At 53.6% G+C, this 20,330-nt stretch overlaps 1 protein-coding gene across 3 annotated transcripts in view; it reads right to left on the reverse strand.

Moving 5' to 3' along the window:
* The window catches only part of Kcnq4 (potassium voltage-gated channel subfamily Q member 4), a 50,718-nt gene extending 36,350 nt beyond the window's left edge, over positions 1-14,368 (reverse strand). For 2 of the 3 annotated variants that reach the window (XM_051188682.1, XM_051188680.1), the window contains exon 1: positions 13,959-14,367. In XM_051188682.1, the coding sequence (XP_051044639.1) occupies positions 13,959-14,272 (314 nt within the window). In that variant the 5' untranslated portion in view covers positions 14,273-14,367. Of the gene's footprint in view, positions 1-13,958 lie in introns of all 3 variants that reach the window. The other variant, XM_051188681.1, reaches the window with a different exon arrangement.
* Between the last annotated feature and the right edge of the window lie 5,962 nt (positions 14,369-20,330).

Here is a 20,330-nt window from a genome sequence, read left to right on the forward strand (position 1 = left end):
TCTTGGAGTTGCTGCAGAGAGGTCTGGGTATCAGGAGAGCTGATGCCAGCACACCTCTGACGCTGGCGGGGGGGTAAGGAGGGGAAGAGTTCAAATGGAGACCCACATATGGCAAGTCTAAATATTTGAAAGTTTAAATCAAGTTAACAAGCTGTTAAATAAAATGTGTTCTGTTCTTTCTGGCATGTCTGCCTTCATAATGATCTGGACGACCAAGGGTGAATTTCAATTCTGGGATTCTTTTGAGTCCTGTGCTGGAATACGGCAGGGTCGGGCAGCCCATGGTGTAGGTCCAGTCTCTTCCCCTGCTGACCATATCTATCTCATCAGGCTCTACCTGCACTCACTACGAATCAGCAGACTTTGGTCTCTCACCCTGCATTATCTAGGAGAGAAGCACATGCAGATTCCAAGTCTGTGTGCAGGGCTGCATAGGCAGAGAACGCAGAATCCTAGGCTTCTACTGGAGTCCACCAAAACCAGCTGGACACTGATCTGAGATACACATCAGATGTATATGCACCATTCAGGGTCCTATTAGAGAATCAGGTCTGCTGCCTCAAACAGGCTAAAAAGCTATAATCTAGCCCCTTGCCTGTTGAAAGCAGGAGGAAGTAAGGGCTGAGTGGTCACAGCAGGGCAACAACAAGCAAGCACAAGGCCAAGGCACAATCCCAGCACTCCTGCCTCCCAGCTAGACTTTGCCCTGGGAGCACTTTTTCGATTGATAAACCTGAGACCTTCCAAAATGACAAGCCATCCATCACCAGTGTCTGGGAGGCATGGGTGAGCTTGCACTTGGGACCCTGACACAGACTTCAACTCTGATTGCCCAGCTCAGGGATACACCGAAGAGCCAGAACCAGGCTCCAGAGAAGGAAGGGAGCCCTGGTATAAATAACAGTGGGGGGCCGGCATGTTTAGGCCCATCTCCCGGGCGACGGCTGTGTTTACTGCCCAGCGAGGGGGGGGCAACCCACACATTTGCCTCCCTGACTTGTAGCCAAATTTCTCCAGGAAGGGGTGGCCCAGGATTAGCCCCAAACAGTCCAACTTTACACCCCAACTGATGGATCATCTGCCTGACATAGGCTCTAAACCTCCCTGCCATTTCTGGCTTCCTTTAGCTCCAAATGCTACAGATCGCACCTCTGTCCACCCCAAGTACTCCAGCATCCCCCAGCAAGATCTACTTCTACTCAAAGACTGGAAGTGTGGGGAGCATGGGAAGGGCAGGGAGGGCCTTGAGCAGAAAGCTGGGTGTGTGCCAGAATCTAGCTGGGGCCACTGGGTATAGAGTAGAGACAAACCTCTCCCACGGCCCTAGCCAAGACATGGGGGAGGGCTGCAACCCCCAGATTAGGAGAGCACAAATCCCTTTCCCCAGCTCACAGTTCATCCCATGCCTGTCATGTGAGAGCATTAGATGGCCAAACCCATCATGGGGAGGGCTGGCAGGTGCCCTCTTGATCACGCACTGGCAGTCACACAGACCAAGGGAAAGACCATTGATACCGCAGGGCAAGTGGGAAGGTCCTTCCCCACGGCAGCAGCTGCACCAGGCCTGGGCTGGGCATGGGTTGATGAGCAGAGTTCCAGCCAGAAGGTCAGCCTAGCCTAACACACACACACACACACACACACCACACCACAATGTTCTGATCAGCTGTCTGGTGGGTCTTGCCTGGGACAACAGTTAATTTATGGTCAAAACTGGGGCAGTGTGTCTATCATAGCACACTTAGACACCTGGGCTAAGTCTCAGCTGAGCTACTCTGTATAAGTCATTCTGTTCAAAAACATTGTGTGCATGTGTGAGCAGATATACTCTGTGTGTGTACATATGCACACACACAATATGTGCCTGTGTGTGGAGGTCAGCCTCAGAGTCACACCCAGCTTTCTGCTCAAAGCCCCCTGCCCTTCCCATGCTCCCCACACTGCCAGTCTTTGAGTAGAAGTAGATCTTGCTGGGGGGATGCTGCAGTACTTGGGGTGGATAGAGGTGCAATCTGCAGCATTTGGAGTGAGGGTGAGGGCAGGTCTAGAGGCGCTAGAGCCTAAGGAAACATCCACCTAATTTTTTTAGATAAGGTCTTTCTTATTGGGGTCTAGAGCTGGCCTATGGGCCAGCCCCAGGGTTCTGCCTCTCCAATGCTGGGATTACAAATTGTACCATTACACTGGTTTTTTTACACATGCTCTGGGGATCAAATTTGGATCTTCATGCTTTGGTGATACTCACTTTACTGAACAGGCTATCACCTGAGATAGACAAACAGACAGACATCTCATGTACATACCCATACACACTTATTTTTGCAGTGCCGGGAGTCAAACACAGGACCTTGTGAATGCTAGGCTAACGTTCTACCACTGAGCTACACTCCCAGACTTCTTTCCCAGACTCAATATGGGATGGTGTAGTAACATTCCCTCCAGGAGATACCACCATGAGAATTTCTGTTGTAAGGATTCAGGGAGATTAGTTGAACACACAATAATTAAAGCCCTCAATAGGCTAGGTATGTCTGCACCTGGGAGAGGAAACCTCCTTTCCAGCACAGTAGGAAGGCTCAGAGGGTGTGAAATCTACCCAAGACCAACCAGAGGGGCCTCCAGCCTGGGGAGGCTCTGTAGGAAGGCTGTTGTCCTGGCTTTACCATTGCTAGGGGTGACTTAGACTCTCACAATGAGCCTCAATTCAGGTCTGGGCCCAACTGCTGATTAAAGTCTAGTCTCTGTCCAGACTGAAGCCTCGGTTTCCTCCTTAGTAGAATGGCAGAGTGAGGTGTTAGAGTGGGGTGCATGCCTGGTCAGACGGCAGGAGGCAAAAGAGGACTAAGCCCTGTCCAGACTATGCCATCTAAGTCAATCCTTGCATGTTCTCACAGGGCTGTTCTAGACCACTCCTCTGAGGATACCCACAGACCCCAATCCCAAACCCTCTGCAACCTAGTCTTTGGACCTGCTCTCACTCTCCCTGCTTCCAAACAACACCCCTAGATTTGCTGCCTCTCCCAGGACCAGGTTTGCATACAGGCAAAGTTCCCAGGGCTGCAGGCCAGGCTGGGACAGCCAGGCCCAAGGCAGGGTGGAAGGGTGCTCTGAGGTATGGGTCTTGGGGTGAGCAGGAGAAGAACAGGCCAATTGGGATGGTATCCTGGGGTCCCTTTAGAGTCCCTCCTCCACTGGGGTCCTGGTCAGTCCAAGAAAGGCATTTCTAACAGAATTCTGCCTGTCATGCCCACACTTAGTCCCTTTTATCATCTTTTCCCGGAAGCTGCTGCAGCCCAGCCAGCACCAGCCAGCACCATCCTAAGTCCCCTGGTTCTGATGTTTTGCTCTCTTATGCAAAAGCCTTGCTGGCCTCCCGTCCAGACCCTGGCCCTCTGCCTGGTTCCTGTTCTCACTGGCCTTTTCTGTTTCAGGGTGAGCTGCCTCCTCCAGGAGGGCTTCCCTGCCCAGGCTTGCTTTGGGGCTACACTAGACCACTCTACACTGGACCACTTTATCCCACAGGATCTGTAGTACCTAGGGACAATGACCCACTGTAGAGGTCCATCCATGTCCCCCAGGGACTAGGGCATGCTCTATCCTCAGTTTCCGGTTTAGGGACCCCCCCAGGAATTGCCAGAGAAGTTTTCTGAATAAGAGCAGGAGAGCAAAGGGGAAGGAATGAGTTCATGCAGAGGGGATGGAGTAGTGCCTTGAACTTGATGGCTGCAGTGCTATTTAGGACAGTCTCCCTGAGAAACAGGTGCTGTGCAGATGAGGAAGGTACATAAGGCCACGGCCTCCAAAGCTGTGGGTCCTAGCCCTGCTACTAATGCCCAGGCAGGTGACTTAACTAACACCTTTGGGCCTCAGCCCTTATCTGAAAAATGGGCCCATTGGCCAGACTCACATTACAGGGCTGACAAGAGGCAAGTTTTCAGAGCAGTGTCTGTCTGGCCTTTGGTAAGCACTCAATAAACACTCGCTATTATTATCCTTACTGTTACTGAGAGCTGGGGCAGGGGGAGGAGCCTTAGGAAGGGAGGTGCTGCTGGTTGCCACTCACTTGCCTTCTTCCCACTGCAAGCCTGACCTGCAGCAGCCACACACAAAGCTCCTACCCAGACACAGCACCGGGTCTCTGCACACTTATCTAGGTGCTCTGCTCTGTCTGGACTAAACTTAGAAAATTCTCGTCCTCACTTCTTCCTGCCACTTCCTCTTGTCATGACAAGGGCTCATGCTTAACCTGCAAGCTGTGGTTTCCCTTTCTAAACAATGGTCACAATGATATGTCTACCTTAAAGGGATCTTAGTGGGGGATTCATGAAGTACTATGAGGAAACCAGTTAATACAAAGCCTGTTACAGATCAGGCGAAGAGCTTGTTACTAAATATGGGCTCTGAGGACCTCAGCCTGGTACATCTCTAAGCTGTGGTCCAGGGCTCCCGGAGAAAGGAACTGCCAGCTTTGCTAACCTGTTCTCACAGGGCCAACTCGCTCTTCCATGGTTGTTTCTCAGGCCTTAAACTAGAGTCAGCAAGAGAGAAAAGAGGGCTTCAAGGCTCCAGGGATGGGAAGGTTAAAAACAAAAGAAGAAAACTAGCCAGGTGGGGGTGGCACATGCCTTTAATCTCAGCACTGGGAAGGTGGAGGCAGGAGGATCTCTGTGAGTTCGAGGCCAGCTTGTTCTTCAGAACACTTCATAGTTCACCACAGCTCCAGTCAGCAGACAGCCCTGAGAGGTGTGCAGGGGACTGCAATCTTGGGGGGTGGAACGAGGCTGGTGACCTGGTGAGGTTGGACCTCTCTGCTGTTACACAGAACAGAGGCAGGAGCTAATTGCAGCCTGGAAACTACTGGTCCACTGTTTAAGGTCCAACCCCTCAGGCCAGTCTTGGGAAATAACCCAGGGCAGTGGCTGAGGGCAGGACCTAGGGCTCCTCCATCCCCTAAACCTTCCAGTTGCCAGGTCTCTTGTAAGTTCTCTGGCCTCCATTGCTCAAGAGCCGGGACAGGGCCCCAACTCTTGGGGATTTCATGTTTTGGTCAAATTTCCTAAAACACTTTAGGGACTATGTAAGGCTGATGAGTTTTTGTTTTACCAAGGCAATTTTAAAAATCCCTGCCCTATCACTTACAAAAGAAAGCATATAGCCTCAGATTTATGGCAGACTTTGAAATGGGATACATTTAGTTTAATGAAAATATCACCACAATGTCCTTATTTTCCTCATTTTCTCCCCTTGGCCACTGAAAAGCACCCTGTGGTCTGCCTATGCAACTGAGACCTACTTAGTACTTGAAGGTCTCATACCGATGGGTTCCAATTCCGGCTCTGCCACAGACAAGCCGCTCAACTTGGTGTGTGCGCCCCCATGTCCTGTCAGCAGAATGGGAATAACAGCCATGCCAGCCTTGGGGACTGGAAACTGTCTACAGAGCCGTGGCTCAGGAAGCATCCAGGGTCCCCTCCCACATCTGTCCTGCCTCCAGCTCCCACAGGTCAAAGGATAGCTAAGTGACCAAGGGCCCTCTAGAACCCGTGGCAAAGGGACCCAGAAAGCCTGCCTCAAAACCTTCACCCCAGTTATTCCTGTCTGTCAGAGCCCTGCACTCAGGATAAAGACAGGAGCGAGCTTCCAGCACTTAATGGGTCAAGAGGTCCTTTCTTCACTTCTCTTAAGTGGGCAAACTCTTCTCCTCTTTAAAACATGGCCGCCACCATTCTCTCATGCACAGACTGTAACTCATACCCAAATGTGACCCAGGTCTGATGCCCACTGAGGAAGACCTAAGAATACATGACGCAGGAGTTAAACTCGGGGACACTGCAGGGTCTCCAAGGAAGCCTGAAGTAGAGTGGGCAGAGAGTGTTCCCAAGAAGGGTCGATGTTCAAACTGGGCTCTGAAGGATGAATAGGAGTTAGCGACACAGCAGTGGGTGTGAGAGGGGAGCAGGGGAGCAGCCTACGGAAAAGTCCCTGGAGCGCTTCACAAGGCATTGTGGGTCATCAACAGTGTCTATGGGAAGAGCTTCCTGGGGTCTGGAGGTGTGAAAGCCACGGGACCCAGGAAGGAGGACCATTTTAATGTGTTCACTATCTGAGAGTTAAGGGATGAAGTCCTGGTGGCAAAACGGCCCTCGAGAAGGTATCATAATGTCACAGGATTCTGAACCCACCCGCCATGAAACTGGGAGGGAAGGGCCCAAGACAAAAGCCCAGAATTCAAGGACAGGTAAAGGGGGCAGAGGGACGAGGCACGAGCCACCTCCCCCTGCAAGGAGGTGGGGCCAGTGACAGAGCACTTGCCTAGCGGCACAAGTTCAACCCCCTGCATCCTGGGGGGCCGGAAGCAAGTAAGAGGGGCCCCTAAACTAAGGCAGAACAGCAGAAGGCTAAGCACATGGTCCCAGGAGTCTTGTTCTGGGTTCTAATGCTGTGTCTACCACTTATTAGCCATGTTGATATTGGACAAGTCATTTAACTTCTTTTGTGTGTTTGGGTTTTGTTTCTTTGTAGACAGGGTCTCACTTTGTAACTTTGGCTGTCCTAGAACTCACTCTCTAGACCATGCTGGCCTTGAACTTAGAGAGATCTGCCTACCTCTGCCTCCTGAGTGCCAGGATCAAAGGTGTGAACCACCAGGACTCACTGTCATTTAACTTCTTTATGCTTCAATCTGTATGTGTTTGTACCTGTGTGGTAGGGGCTGGGAATGTAGTTCTATGACAGAGTGCTTGCTTAGCATGTACAAGGCCCTGGGTTAGATTTCTATACCCACTTCAAAAAGCAAAAACAAAAACAAAAACCAGTGCCCGATATGGTGATCCCAGCACTTGAGATGAGGATGGAGAAGCTGGAGTGTAGGGTCAGCCTAGGCCAGTTACAAAGACCCTCTATGCACGAGTGTGCATGTGCATGAGCGTGTGTGTGGATGTATGTGCGTGTGTGTGCGTGCGTGCATGTGTGTGCATGTGTGCGTGTGCGTGTGTGTGTGTGTGTGTGTGTGTGTGTGTGTGTATGTGTGATCACATACCAAAAATAAAAGAGAGCCTGAAGGAGTTGCTGACATGTTCACTTATCCTCCCTACATTCTTAGGCTTTCACCCTCCCTCCTCCCTCTGCTGGACCAAGGGTCCTTTCCTCCCCCCTCCCACTTCTCCTAGTAAGTGGCCTTCAAACAGGCTGACAGAGAGATGGGTGAATGTATTCAGGGGCTGCTCCCTTCCCTGGGGATATATGGCACACACCATGACAATATCTGTTGAGCTGTGTCCTGGGCCATCAGATCCCATCTCCTGACTCCGTTTCTTCATCTGTGAAATGAAGCTATGTATCTGCCCAAGCTTCAAGTCCTCTGGAGCTCTGAGGTCTCTGTTCTGCCTCCCTGCAGCAAGGATAGACTAGACGGAGAAGCTCTGCAGCCCTCCCCCCCCAAAGAAGGGTGCTCCCTGGGGCTCCAGACTGCACCTGGGTGGGGGTTGTCCCTCCCGTAGAGGGTGTCAGTTGGGCCCAGATGGGCCAGAGCAGAAGCATCTAGATTATGCTGACAAAGCCACTCTTTCTTGCCCTTCTTCTCTCCCTACCCCCCACCAAACCCCGAGAGACAGCCAAGCCCAGCAAAAAATAAACCCAAAGGCAGAGACCTGGACACTCCAGGGAGGGGCTGCAAGGAAGAAAGGGTGAGGGAGATGCAGTAGAGACCCCCCTCCCGTACTCCAGAGCCTTCAGGTCCTGATCTTATTTCCTTTCCAATGTTGGGTTCACAGGAAGCAGGTATCTACCCTCTGTCCTGCATGCTGTGGAGGGGTGCCATTCCTTTGCCTGATGAAGATGATTAGAATAAATCATGTTCAGTTTTGCCACACAGGGTTTCCCACATTTTGGAAAGGGTATTCCACAGAATCTCATTTGCCAGTCCTTGTTATCTAACTTCCATCCCTTTGGTTTCTGTGAGAACCAAGATCTGTCATCCCCAGCAAGCTTGCTCCTGTACCACCAGCCTGGACTAAGGGTCTAGGAGTCAGATGATTTCCTTCCAGCCCTCAGGCCAGAGACCCCACACCACCAACCATTCCCAATTCTTAGAGGAAGAGGGAAGAATGACTGTGCTCTCCGCTCTCTTTGTCTGCCTCCCTCAGGCACTGCCCAAGGATTCTTAGCCCAATTAGTCTGCTGCCTGGAGCTGCCCCCCCACCCCAGCGCTCTCCAGCCCCCACCCCTCACCCCCACCCCCATGCCAAGCTCCAGGGCACATAGATCCTGCCTTGGGGAGAGCTGCCCAGTTTGCCTGGAGTCTTAGGGGGTTCCATTAGGGTTTCAGAGGCCAGACTATACTTTTCCCCAGCCTCACAGGGCCTCCAAAGGATTGACAACCTCCTGGATACCCCTCTAAATGTTTCCATCTTCTGAAGGGCCCCAGCAGAAGACACTATGAGATGCTCCTCTTCCATCCTGACTCTTGAGTCAGAAGCATCTCTCCATAGGTGCAGCTCTGTGTGTGTGGTCCAGACTAAGGGTCCTTTTTCCTGCTAGACCCCCCTGGGAGAAGAGGACATGGGCCTGGGGATTAGAGTAGAATGGGGATGGGTCTCTTCCCATGATGGATCCCTGGGTTTGTTCCAGAGTCCATTGGTACGGGGTACCACTGCCTCTGTGTCCACTAGCTGTGAGTGAGGAGGGAAAGACATGAACCATGAAGTTCCCAAACCTTTACTGCACAATGGCATTCTGAGACAGAGACAGACACACTCACACACAGAGCCAGAACCCCCTGCCCCAGGGGGCTTAGAGACCAGTGTTCTTAGAGACTGACAGCTTCCCCATAGCCTACCCCACCCCCTGTCTGCTCCCTGCAGGCAAGGCTCTGGTTCCCCAAGCCTGGCAAAGCACTATGCTGGCTGATGTCATCTGTGACACAAAGGAAGAAACAAATCCATAAGCAGCCCAGAGACTCAGGTTAGTGACCAAAGTCACTAGCTGTGTGACGTCCTCTACTCAGTGTGAAGATGACTGTCCCCTGACACAGTGGCTCTGAGGCCTGAATGATGCTAGAAAGAAACTTGGAGGGAGGGGCGCTGACTCCACCTGAGGCAGAACATGAGCCTACAAGTTTGAGGCTAGCCTGGGCTACATAGAGGGACTCATCCTAGGGAAAAGAAAAAAAAAATCTCAGATGGACCTGGAGGACGCCACACCAGTGACACAGGCAATAGTACCTCCACAGTACACACTCCCCTGCTGAGCCCAGGACCCCTGCCAGACTTCCCATCAGAGGTACCGGATGATGACAGTAAGAACATCCTCGTCCGCACACAGCCGATGACGATGGCTAACTCATGTCTGGTGCAGCACTCAACATTGCTTCTCCCTCCTCAGCCCTGGCCACCCAGGAGGCAGCCATGCCTCCCCCTGTTCAGACCTGGGAGCCAGAGCTCAGAGACTAAGCATCCTTCAGGACAGCTAAGGGCAGCAGCACAAACAACCCCACCAGTCAGACCCAGCCCACACTTCGGTCCCTCCAACCCTCACTCTCCACAGCAGGCCTGTACTGGTCTAGCGCTGGGAAGAGCTCCTTTGGGGCGGCCTCAGAGCCTCCTCCCCCCCGGCTCCCAGGCCACTTCAGTGACTCTGATGGCTCAGAAAACTTTAAATTAATCACCCACTCAAAGTACTGCCACCAGCCAAAGAACAAGCGCCTCCTCAAGCATGCCTGGCTCCAACCTCGGGTGGCTATGGGCTCCCTCAGCAGTGGGGCTCACAGTCAGACGTCCAGCAGGGCTTCCTCAACAGGAAGAAGAAATGTGCTGGAGTGAGACAGACACACAGTGACCTAACCCAAAGGAAGAACTCCAGAAATGGAGGAGCAGCAGGTACCAGGGAACGTGAAAGGATGAAGCCATTCAAGCATAGATAGGTGGTCTTCACTCCCCCACTCCATACGAAAGAAAGACAGAAGCAATAAAGTGTCCCGGGTCATACACTCCAAGTCATCCCCAGTCACAGCGTGAAGGTGTTGGAGCATCAGGTTTCTGCAGTGCTGTCTGGGACGCTAAGTGTGACCTTGGAGGGGAGTGTGTCCTGTTCTATGCCTGGGTATACATGGCCACACACTGCAGGGTTGCGCAAGGGGGCTCTGGAGGCCCCTATGGGAGGAGTCCAAGCCACCCCCACTAAATCACATAGTCCCCAGCCTGCAGCCCTAGGAAAGACACAGCAGAAACTGCATGAAGAGAGTCACCCCTGGCCTGGCCCGGCCTAGCCCAGATGTTCAACTCTGAAGCCAGTGAGAATGTGGGGACAGCAGTTCCTTCTGGATGCAGCTGCTTGTGCATCTGAAACATCTGTGAGCTATGGTGAGCTTGACTGCCCTGGGAGCAGCTGAGAACTTTCCATTCAAGTCTATAAAGTCTTACCACTGCTCCCTGGCTGTAGGTATGTGGGGTGCTTGGGATATGGATAGAACACTGCCCTGGAGGGGTCTGGGGCCCCATCCAGCCGCGATCCGAGGATGACAGCTCTTTCTTGTGAACTACATGGCCTTTTCTGGTTTTTTTTTTTTTTTACTTTCCTCATCTGTCAGGTGGGGAGGATAACAGGGCCCACCTCACCAGGCTGGGAAGGTTGCATGTCCGCACGAAGTAAAAAATCTCAGTTCAAAGGGCCACGTCAGGTGGCCTCGGAGAGCAGAGGGAATGTTTCTGGACAAGGAGTGTGGACTTAAGGTCTGACACTCTGCATCAGTTATGATGCCACGTGACTTTGGTCTCCAGAGCCTTAGTTTTCTCAGAGGCAGAATGGGGCTGTCAGAGTGTGAGAACTGACCTGGTCTGGGTGTCCTGTGTGGGGATGACATCCAGCCCAGGCCATGTGTGTCTCACACACATGGAGGTTGGAGGTTGGGGTGGGGGACTCCAGGGTTAAGAGTGAACAGGCCCCTGGAGCTGTGGCCACCTCCTCCCCTCCTCCCCCCCCCCCACCATTCCCACAGTTTCTGACCCCAGGGACAAGGCTGAGGGAGGATGTTTACAGAGCCTTAAACCTTCACTTAGAGAAGTTTGCTGGGGGCTGGGAGCAAGGGCTGAGTGGTGAGAACTTCACAGGGGCCAGGGCAGGCAGCAGGACTTGGGGAGGGGGACTTGCTCTGATGCTGCCTTGCAGGTCTGGGACTCTGAAGGTGCTAGTGTGGTCTGATGGGTACCACAAGGAGTGAGTCTGCCCCTAGGGACGCACAGATGAGGATTTCACAAAGTGCAGAGAACTGGGGCTGGGGAGGGTGGGGATACTCACCAGTGGCCAGGGTAAAAAGGGCAAAGTGGCAGGACTAAAGGCCCCGGGACAGAAAGAGCTGTGAGGGGCACAGATGAGTGCCAGAGATGCAGACTTCATTCCTAGGTGCCAGGGGAGCTGTGAGTCCTGGGAAGCCAGCTGGCTGATGTGAGGGGGTGTCTCAGCACCCACCTCCCCAAATCCTTTCTCCTAGGCTCTTCTGTGGGGACTTCACTCACACTGTCCCGGGTCTCTGAAAACAGGTCCTAACTGGGGCTATGCATGAAAACTACACTCCCATCTTGGAGAGTGTGGGAGTTAAGTTAGAAGTGCAACTACAAGCAATTCTTGACAAGAACATGCAAGACCCTACCGTGAGAGGCTGAGAAACTCCATGTCTGGAACCCATAGAGGACAGGAGATTCCGCTGTGTAGGCTTCCCCCACCCCTGACACTAACACCCATTCCTCCCACTCAGACAGCCGCTAGCAGTTCACTCAGCTCTTTCCCACACATGAGACCCGGACTGTGGGATTTCTACTGGCTCTGATGACCTAAAGCTCAGACAGGCCCCAAAGCTAACACAACATCACACAGCATTTAATAGGTAGGGACTCGTGGCATCTTAGTCTCCTTGAGTTCCAGTTCCCGGAGACCCCTAAACACCCAGATGCTGTCACACCATGCTTCTTCCCCTAGAGCTCCAAGGAATGCCTCCACCCTAAGCTCCTAGAGACAAGTGCTCAGGACATAGGTGCCTCTAGCCAGGGCATTCCTGGCATCCGGAAGGGGCCGGATGTGGGGCAAAGGTGTCATCAGATTTAGCTCCTGGGAGGAAGGGGAGGCCCCTTCAAAGGAGTCATGGTCTCATTTAGGCAGCTCTCATCTCCAGTGACTGTCCTGGGGACCAAGAGGACAGGTCTACAGGCTGAGGAACCCAGCTCAAAGCCAACTGACGTCTCCAGGCCCAGCTCTGCCTTGGAAAAGTCACATCCAGGAAAGAAACTTTGGAAAGCATAGCTGTCTGTGTCTTGTAGCTTAGCCTCCATGGGCACATGAGGGGGTCTGTCGTGCAACTCCTTCACACACACACACACACACACACACACACACACACACACACACTGCTTTATTCTTTTCAAGGCTCTATTAGTAAATTCTACCTTCAGCTCTGGTGTGTTCATCCAGGGCTTTTGGGCGGCACATTGAGATGCGGGCTGCTCCTGACCTTATATCCTACAGAATCTTAATCTGAGGGGGTCACTGCATACAGTCACAGTTGCCACCTCTAGATACTTAGCGGTTCCCTTCCTCTAGTCCTCCTTGTGCCATCTTCCCCTCCCCTGAGGTCCTGTGGTCCCCACTCTCATGGGACAGGGGCAGCTGAGCATATACCAGTGGGGCAGGCAGAAAGTCTGCTCAAACACAGGTGAGAAAGGCCAGGTGGAAGGGTGGACAGGCAGGTGGACAGGCAGAGAGACAGATGACAGACACACAGGCATCAAAATGAATAACTGAACAGGCCCACATAGCATGGGAACAGACCAACAGAAGGCTGTGCGACAGACAGACAGGTGGACAGATGAACGGTCAGGTTGACACACACACACAAGGAGAAACTCAAGTCTAGCAGAGGCACAGACAGATGGTGACGTGACCAGCAGGTGGACAAAGTGGGCTGCCCAGGAGACTCAAGACTGGCAGGCGTGAGAGGGCTTCATAGCAAGCAGTATATTGTCCCTCCAGGGCACTCCTAAGCATCCCAGCACCAGGCCCAGTGCATTAACCAATATGGCCTGGGCCTCTCATATTCCTGACCCGGGCCAGGCTTTCCCCCAGACTGCCTTCTGAGCTGCCAAAATTCACTCTTTTCATCCAAGAGGGGTCAGTGTTTTGAAAGTTGTAGGAGCCTGCTGAGGGAAGGAGGGGCCCCACGGCGGCATGGTTTCCAAACATACCCCTCTCTTCTTTCTTTTTCCCCAAACCCAGAGCCAGGCCTAGTACAGCGGGCCAGCAAGGCAGGAGAGCTGGGCCGAGTCTTCAGGGCAAGGCAGGACAAGAGTGGCCGGGCAGCCAGGGCAGCCTGCTGCCTCTGCTGCTCCGAAGTTGAGGGTGCAGGGCAAGGTTAATGAACATACAGATAAAGTTGGAAACAGCACACAGGCCTGTCAGGGCCATCGGGACCCTAGACACCAACAATCAGAGGCCAGCCCTGAGCTGGGGACAGCCTGTTTCTGAAGTGGGAAATCTCCAAGGGGACCATGTGGGTCGTTACTGAGCAGGAGAGGAGATGGCAGGAAAATGTGGGGGCCAGGATCTTCTGTGTCTGGGACACAAGGGGGGAGAGGTAAAGAAATTAAGAGCCCACTTTAGTGGCTTCGGACTTAGTGGAGCAGAGAAGGGCAAGAGTAGCTGGGACAGCGGGGCTCGGCGATCAGGATGGAAGTAAGGAGAGGAGGCAGAAGAGGTCAGACGCGAGGGCAGCAGGGGTCAGTGCTGGGAGCTCAGGGGTTAGGGTCAAGCTGGGAGACTGAAAAGGGGGTTCAGGTCTGAGAAGGAGGGCTGGGGAAGTGCCACGGGGCAGGGGGCAGGAGGTGGAGCCAGCTCGAGGCAGCTGTACCCAAGGAGCCCGGCTCACGCGGGGTCAGCGCCGGGACACGCGAAGGGGCTCCGGGTCCCCAACTTACATGAAGACGTGGTAGACGAAGGCCCAGCCGCGGGGCCGCTCCAGCACGTTGTAGACCCAGTTCTGCAGGCGCCGGTAGCGCTTGTGCGCGGCGGAGGAGCGCTGGCCGCAGGCGGAGCCCGAGCCCGAGCCCGGCCCAGGGAGGGGCGCGCCCGGCGGCAGGGGGCTGCCCAGAAGGCCAAGGCGACGTGGAGAGCCGCCCCCGCCCGCCTCGCCCTGTTCGCTCTGCACGGCCGTGAGCGCCACCAGCTCGGCGCGGGGGGCGTCCCCGGGCGGGGGGCCCAGGCCGAGGCGGCGCGGGGGGGCCTCGGCCATGGGCGGCGCCGGGCGGGGGGCCGGGGCGTTGCGGGGCGGGGGCGCACTCGGGCAGCTCAGAGGCGCATGGCTCGAACCCCGGGCCGGCGAGGCGACCCTGGGCGCGCACGCGGGCGGCGGGGGCTAGGGGCCGGGCCGGGGCCGTACGGGGACCGGGGGCGGTCGCTCGGAGCCTCGGGGCCGCGGGAGCCCGTACTGACCGCCCGCTTCCCCGGCGACTGGGGCGGCTCTTTCCGACTCCAACTCTCTTATTACGCGCTCCATGCCGCTCGCCTTTCCACCTGCCGCCGGCGCGCCGCTCACATGTCACCCTCCCCCGCCCCGCCCCGCCCCTCCCCCGCCCGCCCCGCGGCCGCCTTCCCAAATCGGGAGGGAGCGAGAGAGGCGAGCGCGGGGAGGGGACCTGCGCTCGACGCGGCGGGGCAGGGCGCGCGGTCCGCCCAGTCGGTGTGAGCTGGCCCCGAGCGCGTGGTGCGGGTAGCGCGAGGGGCCTCGCGGTCGGGACTGTACTAGTGGTGGCCCTGGTGGTCGGCGCTGGGGGGGGGGAGATTGGGAGGCCTCGTGTGTGGTTGTGGAAAGTGGGGCGTGGAGTGTGGAGTTGTGGCCGCGGTCACGCGAGGGGCACTCATACTGTACAGTGAAGGTGTGTGTATCCAGGGAAGTGTCTACTTGTGCGCGCTGGCAGGCTACCCGTGGGTCTGTGTGGGTTCAGCGTGAGTGGATGGGTGGATGTTTGTATGTATGTATGTATGTATGGATGGATGGATGGATGGATGGATGGATGGATGGGAGTGAAGATGGGTGTGCAGAACCCACCAGTGCAGCGCGATGGGTGGTGTAAATGAGGTGTGGCCATCGGTTGTGCCCTTGGTTTCTTGTGTAGGGTGCTTAAAGTTCATTAAGCGCTGAGTGAGGTTGGGACAGCAGCTGCCACTCCTCTCGCTGCTACCTGAAGGGCCTAGTGCCCTACAGCTACCGAGATGTATGTAGTGGGTGTAGCTGTCAGCTGGGCCCAGATGAGTCTCTCCTGGAATCTTCCCTTCTTGGTGATGGAGGAGACCCCAGTTGACCACCCTAAGCATAGGGGGTGGTCCCCTTATCGCAGACCTGCCCTCTTTTCCCCACCCCATCCCCGCCTCTGTGAGGCCCCTCCCACCCTTATTCTATCCAGGGGACATTATTTAGGGTACATAGGAAGTATAGAAGTAAGCACTGAGCCAAACGTTAGGAGGACCGGACAGAGCCCTCCCAACGGTCCATAGTATCCCACCCGGACTTTCTCTAGGAGCAACCATCTCCAGAAGAAAATAATCAGTGCCTGACCAGCATCTTCAGTTGTGGGCTGGCTGGTTCCTTCCCTTTGCCCTGTGCTAAATGGTGATTCGGGTCTGCTGGCCCTCCTTCCCTCTTCCCCAGCCTAAAGCAGTGGCCAAACCAGCCTCTCCCTCCATAGGCCCTGCCCCAGGGTGAAGCGCTTCTGCAGCAAACTCTTCCCTGCTCCTCACTCCTCGTGGAGAATCTCGGGGGACACAGCTAACTGGAGGGGCGGGGGAAGGGGCGGGCTGCAAGCTCTATTCTCAGCTGTCAGCAAAGGCGGCATTGATCTGCCCAGCGTCAGTGAGGGAGGGCTGGAGGGAGAGCTGTGGACGGGGAGGGCATGCAGGATGAACGAGATCCCCAAGCTAGTCTTGGCAGCCAGCTGTACCGCCAACCCCTAGTTACCCTTTCCCCTCCTGCCTAGCTGGGGTGCTTTCTGAGGTCTGACCTGGATCTCTCCCACTGCTTCTGGTGCTGGGAGTGCAGAGCCTGGTGCTCCTGTGCAGGTCATGGGCTGACCTACTGACAGGAGGTTTTTACACCTCAGAGCCCCACTACTGGATGCAATGCCAGAGCTAGATGGAGCCTTCCTCTCCCTGTACACTGAAGCCAGTATATGCCCCTCCCCATATATGGCATTGCCTCCCCAGACTGTAACTGGCAGTACTCCGTCAGGGGTCTAGGAGTGGGCCTCAAGTCTGGGTTCAAACTGCACAATGGGAAGTGGTTGCTAGGTTTTGAGTCTTTGATCTTAGACAAAATGGGACTTGACTTCCATATTCAGAATATCTAAAATTGGGTCTGTGCTGGGAAATCTGACCCTCCAGTTCAGCATCACCTATGAACTGGTGCCTCTCTTCCCATGTGGGGCATCGCTGAGCCTCCTCTCCCTCACTGAGTGGAATGAACTCCCTTTTCAGAGAGGGGTGCTCATCAACTTTTCCAGCTCATGCTCTAGGTAACCCCCTTAAAGACTGGGGGAAGGTAAGAGGCTGTAGTTCCAGCTGGAGGAGTGCAAGAAGTTAGGTTTCAGAAGCAGCTCCAGGGTTCTCAGAGGTCATCATCTCTGCCGGTAGGCATGTCATGGAGGGTCACCTGCACTGGTAGTGAAAGTGGGGAGACACAGCCTGGCAAAGGTGAGCTGTTGTGTGTGTGTGCGTGTGTGGCAGGCAGAGAAGAGTCCAGAAAGGACAGGTGCTACTCTGGTGGCCTTCCTGTGCCCATCCGGATTCCCAGGACATGACAGAGAATGGACTTTCCCCCACTGCAGCCCTTAGTGACTAAGACACTTTTCTGAGCAAACAGCTGTCTCTGGCTCCAGGTCAGGCCTCCCTGATGGAGGGAGATGGGGTAATGAATGCTGTAGCTTCCCGCAGCCCATCCTCTAGCTCCTCTATCTATCCCCTTCACTCAGCAACTTCCTCACCACCAACCTGGCTCCCTGGCAACCCTGCCACTTTGCTCTGCTCTGTTCGACTCCTCCCCTGCCCCATGCTTCTCCCTGGCTCTGAGTTTCCAGGGCTGTATAAGAACAGGCCAACTCCCTGATCTGCTGTAATCCATCACTGTCTCCATCATCCATCAATGGAGCAGGTATTGATTGAGAGGAAGGGTGGGGAGCATGAGTGTTCCCGTTTGCTGAGCACTAGCTGTGGGCCAGGTCCTATCCTTTACAAAGAATACGGTCCAGTGCTTTGTGGGAAATGGGCTGAGAGGTAGGGGGATGCACCCAAAAATGTACAACCAGATGGTGATCTCAGATTGTCAGTGCCCTGCACTCTCCCAGCACTTGCACGCTGGGCCGGAGTGCTGTGCTGTGGGGGAAGGAATGGTTAAGAGTTGATTCTGGGCCTCTAGCACTGGCTCCTGCCAGGGGGTAGGATGCCCAGATCTGAAAGGATCAAGTAGCTGGCACCTTGGTTCTGAGGCTAGGTTCAAGACTGGTATTGACTCCTGTCATGACCTCAGGTCATTTCACGGCTCGGATTCCTTGCTGGAGTGGGAGGGTTAGCTTCACTCAGCAGTTTCCAGGCCCTGTCAGCATCAAGAGTCCTTTTTTAACAGAGTCATAAGGTGGTAGAGAACAGTTGGGGTGAGGGACTCCAGGTTCTACCCACCTGCCTATTTCTCCTCAATCTTTGATTGGTTGGTCTCCCTGCACAGATGGCTGCATAGTCCAGGATGTCTTGAATTTATAGCAATCTGCCTGTCCATCACCCAGTGCTGGGATTGTCAGTGTGTGCCACCTCACTTGACTTTCCCTTGAGTTTTCTTATGACTGCTGGATTGCTGGAGGCCCAAGGAGAGAGAGGCTGACACTGGCAGGGGCAGGAATGGAGAGGGCTTGGAGAGGAATAGGCTTTATCACTTAAAACTCAGCGAGGCCCCGGCTGCTCCTCTTTTAGCATCTCCCAAACATTCTGGAAGCTCGAGAGGTTCATACCTTTCAGGCAGCTTCAGGCTGAGGGAAGACTTGCCCAGTAGAGCATTAGGCTACAATGTGTATGAGTAGGTTGGGTCTGGGATGGAGAAGGTGTCTTAGGGCACAGAGGAGGGAGGAGTGTGACTGGCTATCAAGCCAGAGGTCTTGAACACCAGACTGAAGAGTCCAGACATCAGAGAGGGGGCTTGATCTAGGCACAGAGCAGAGGAGGGTTCAGGAAGGCTAGATACAATAATGCATGACGCCCCAAGTCAGCTGAGGTTATTATACAAATAGAAGGCATTTATCTTACTGTTCAGGTGAGACGTGGCAGAGGGTACTCATAGGATGACAGTATCACATCATGGCCCTTGGGAAGCCACCGAGGGACATGGAGACCTTCTCTCTTTTCCCTGTGCAGCCCAGAATGGACAGAAGGGATCAGACGAACAAAAGAGGGCTAGGGATCCGATTTCCCTAGACCTGAGTGTTATCACTCACCTTCTCCCCTAGACCAAGCTTGTCTGACCAGACAGTTAAGAACCATAGAAGTGGGGAGGGAGGAGTGTCTCTGAGCTCAGCAAAAGTAAATCGCCATTGATCTCAAGGCCCAGAATGGGGTACTTGAAGAAGACAAAGGAGATGGGGTGTGGAAACAAAGGTCAAATCCATTCCTAACTTGCAGGACTCCTCTGCCCTTGGGACTCTTCTTTCTCTAGGTACACGAGGGCTGGCCACGAAGATGACCATGGTGCTGGGGACTCCTGGCAGGTCCTTGGTCTCAGCAAGAGTCACTAGGATAATAGAACTGTTACAGTACACAGGAAGGGCTGTGTTGAGTCACCAAGTGTCTTTTGGAGGCTCAGATCTGTCATCCCAGCTACTCAGGAGGTTGATGCAGGAAGATCACAAGTACTGGATGGAGTTCAAGGCAAGGGTCTTAGGGTTTCTATTGCTGTGAAGATACTCTCTTATAAAGTTTTTATTGGGGTGACTCACTTATAGTTTCAGAGGTTCAGTTTATTATCATCATGGTGGCAGGCGTGGTGCTGGAGAAGGAGCTGAGTGTTTACATCTCGATATGCAGGCAACAGGAAGTAGTCTGAGACACTGGGTGTGGCTTGAGCATATATGAGACCTCAAAGCCTGCCTCCACAGCGACACATTTCGTCCAATAAGTCCATACATACTCCAACAAAGCTATACCTCCTAATAGTGTCACTCCCTTTGGGGGCTATTTTCTTTCAAACCACTACATTCCAATTCCTGGTCCCCCAAGGCATATATCATAATGCAAAAATGCATTCAGTCCAACTTCCAAAGTCCTCATAGTCTATAACAGTCTCAAACTTATTTAAAAGTCTAAAGTTCAAAGTCTCTCCTGAGATTTACGCAATCTCTTAACTGTAAAATAAAAATAAAAAAGCAGATCACATCCTTCCAACATGTAATGACACAGAATGTACATTACAATTTTAATACATGGGGAAGGGAGCACAGTGGGGAAATACTGGACCAAAGCAGTACCGAAACCAGCTGGGCAAACTCCAAACTCTGCATCTCCATGTCTGATGTCAAAACACCCTTCAGCTCTCCAACCTCTTTCAGCTCTGTTGATTGCAACACACTTCCTTCTCTTGGGCTGGTTCCCTTTCATTAGCAGATCTCCACAGCAGGCATCCCACAGCTCTGGCAACTCTACCATTTTTGGGTCTCCAAGGCAGGCCAGGCTTCTTCACAGCATCACAGAATGGACTCTTTCCTTAGTCTCAGGAAGGCGCCACAATTCCTTTCTTCTATCATTGACTCAAAAGCCAGAACCATGTGGCCAAAGCTGCCAAGTTCTGCTGCTTGTTGGGGCTCAAGCGTGACCCCTTCATTCAATTACATCTTCACCAGCTTTCTGTTTTCAATGGTTTCCTTCACTGCCTAAGCTTGGCTGTTCTGGAACTTGTTCTGTAGAGCAGACTGGAATCAAATTTAGAGATCCACCTGCCTCTGCCTCTGCCTCTGGAGTGCTGGGGCTAAAGACCTGCACAACTATACCTGGCTCTAAGCTTTTCTTTAATTCCTTTTCACAAGTTGTAAACTCAGCTGGGTGCAATCTTGCCCTGAGATCACCTTTCCCTTTATTCCATTTCTCAATCTGCTCATCTCCTTGAAGACAGGTCTTAGTTCCATTCCACTTCCTGGTGCTCTCTTTCCCCTCAAATATTACATTTTGTAGTTCACCCTGCTCAGCCTGCTCCTTTTTATTATAAATCTTTATTAGAGTTACCACTAATACCACATGACAGAGTCAATACTAGGCTGTTTTTG

The sequence above is a fragment of the Phodopus roborovskii genome, unplaced genomic scaffold, assembly GCF_943737965.1.
Source record: "Phodopus roborovskii unplaced genomic scaffold, PHOROB, whole genome shotgun sequence".
Classification (NCBI taxonomy): Eukaryota; Metazoa; Chordata; class Mammalia; order Rodentia; family Cricetidae; genus Phodopus; species Phodopus roborovskii.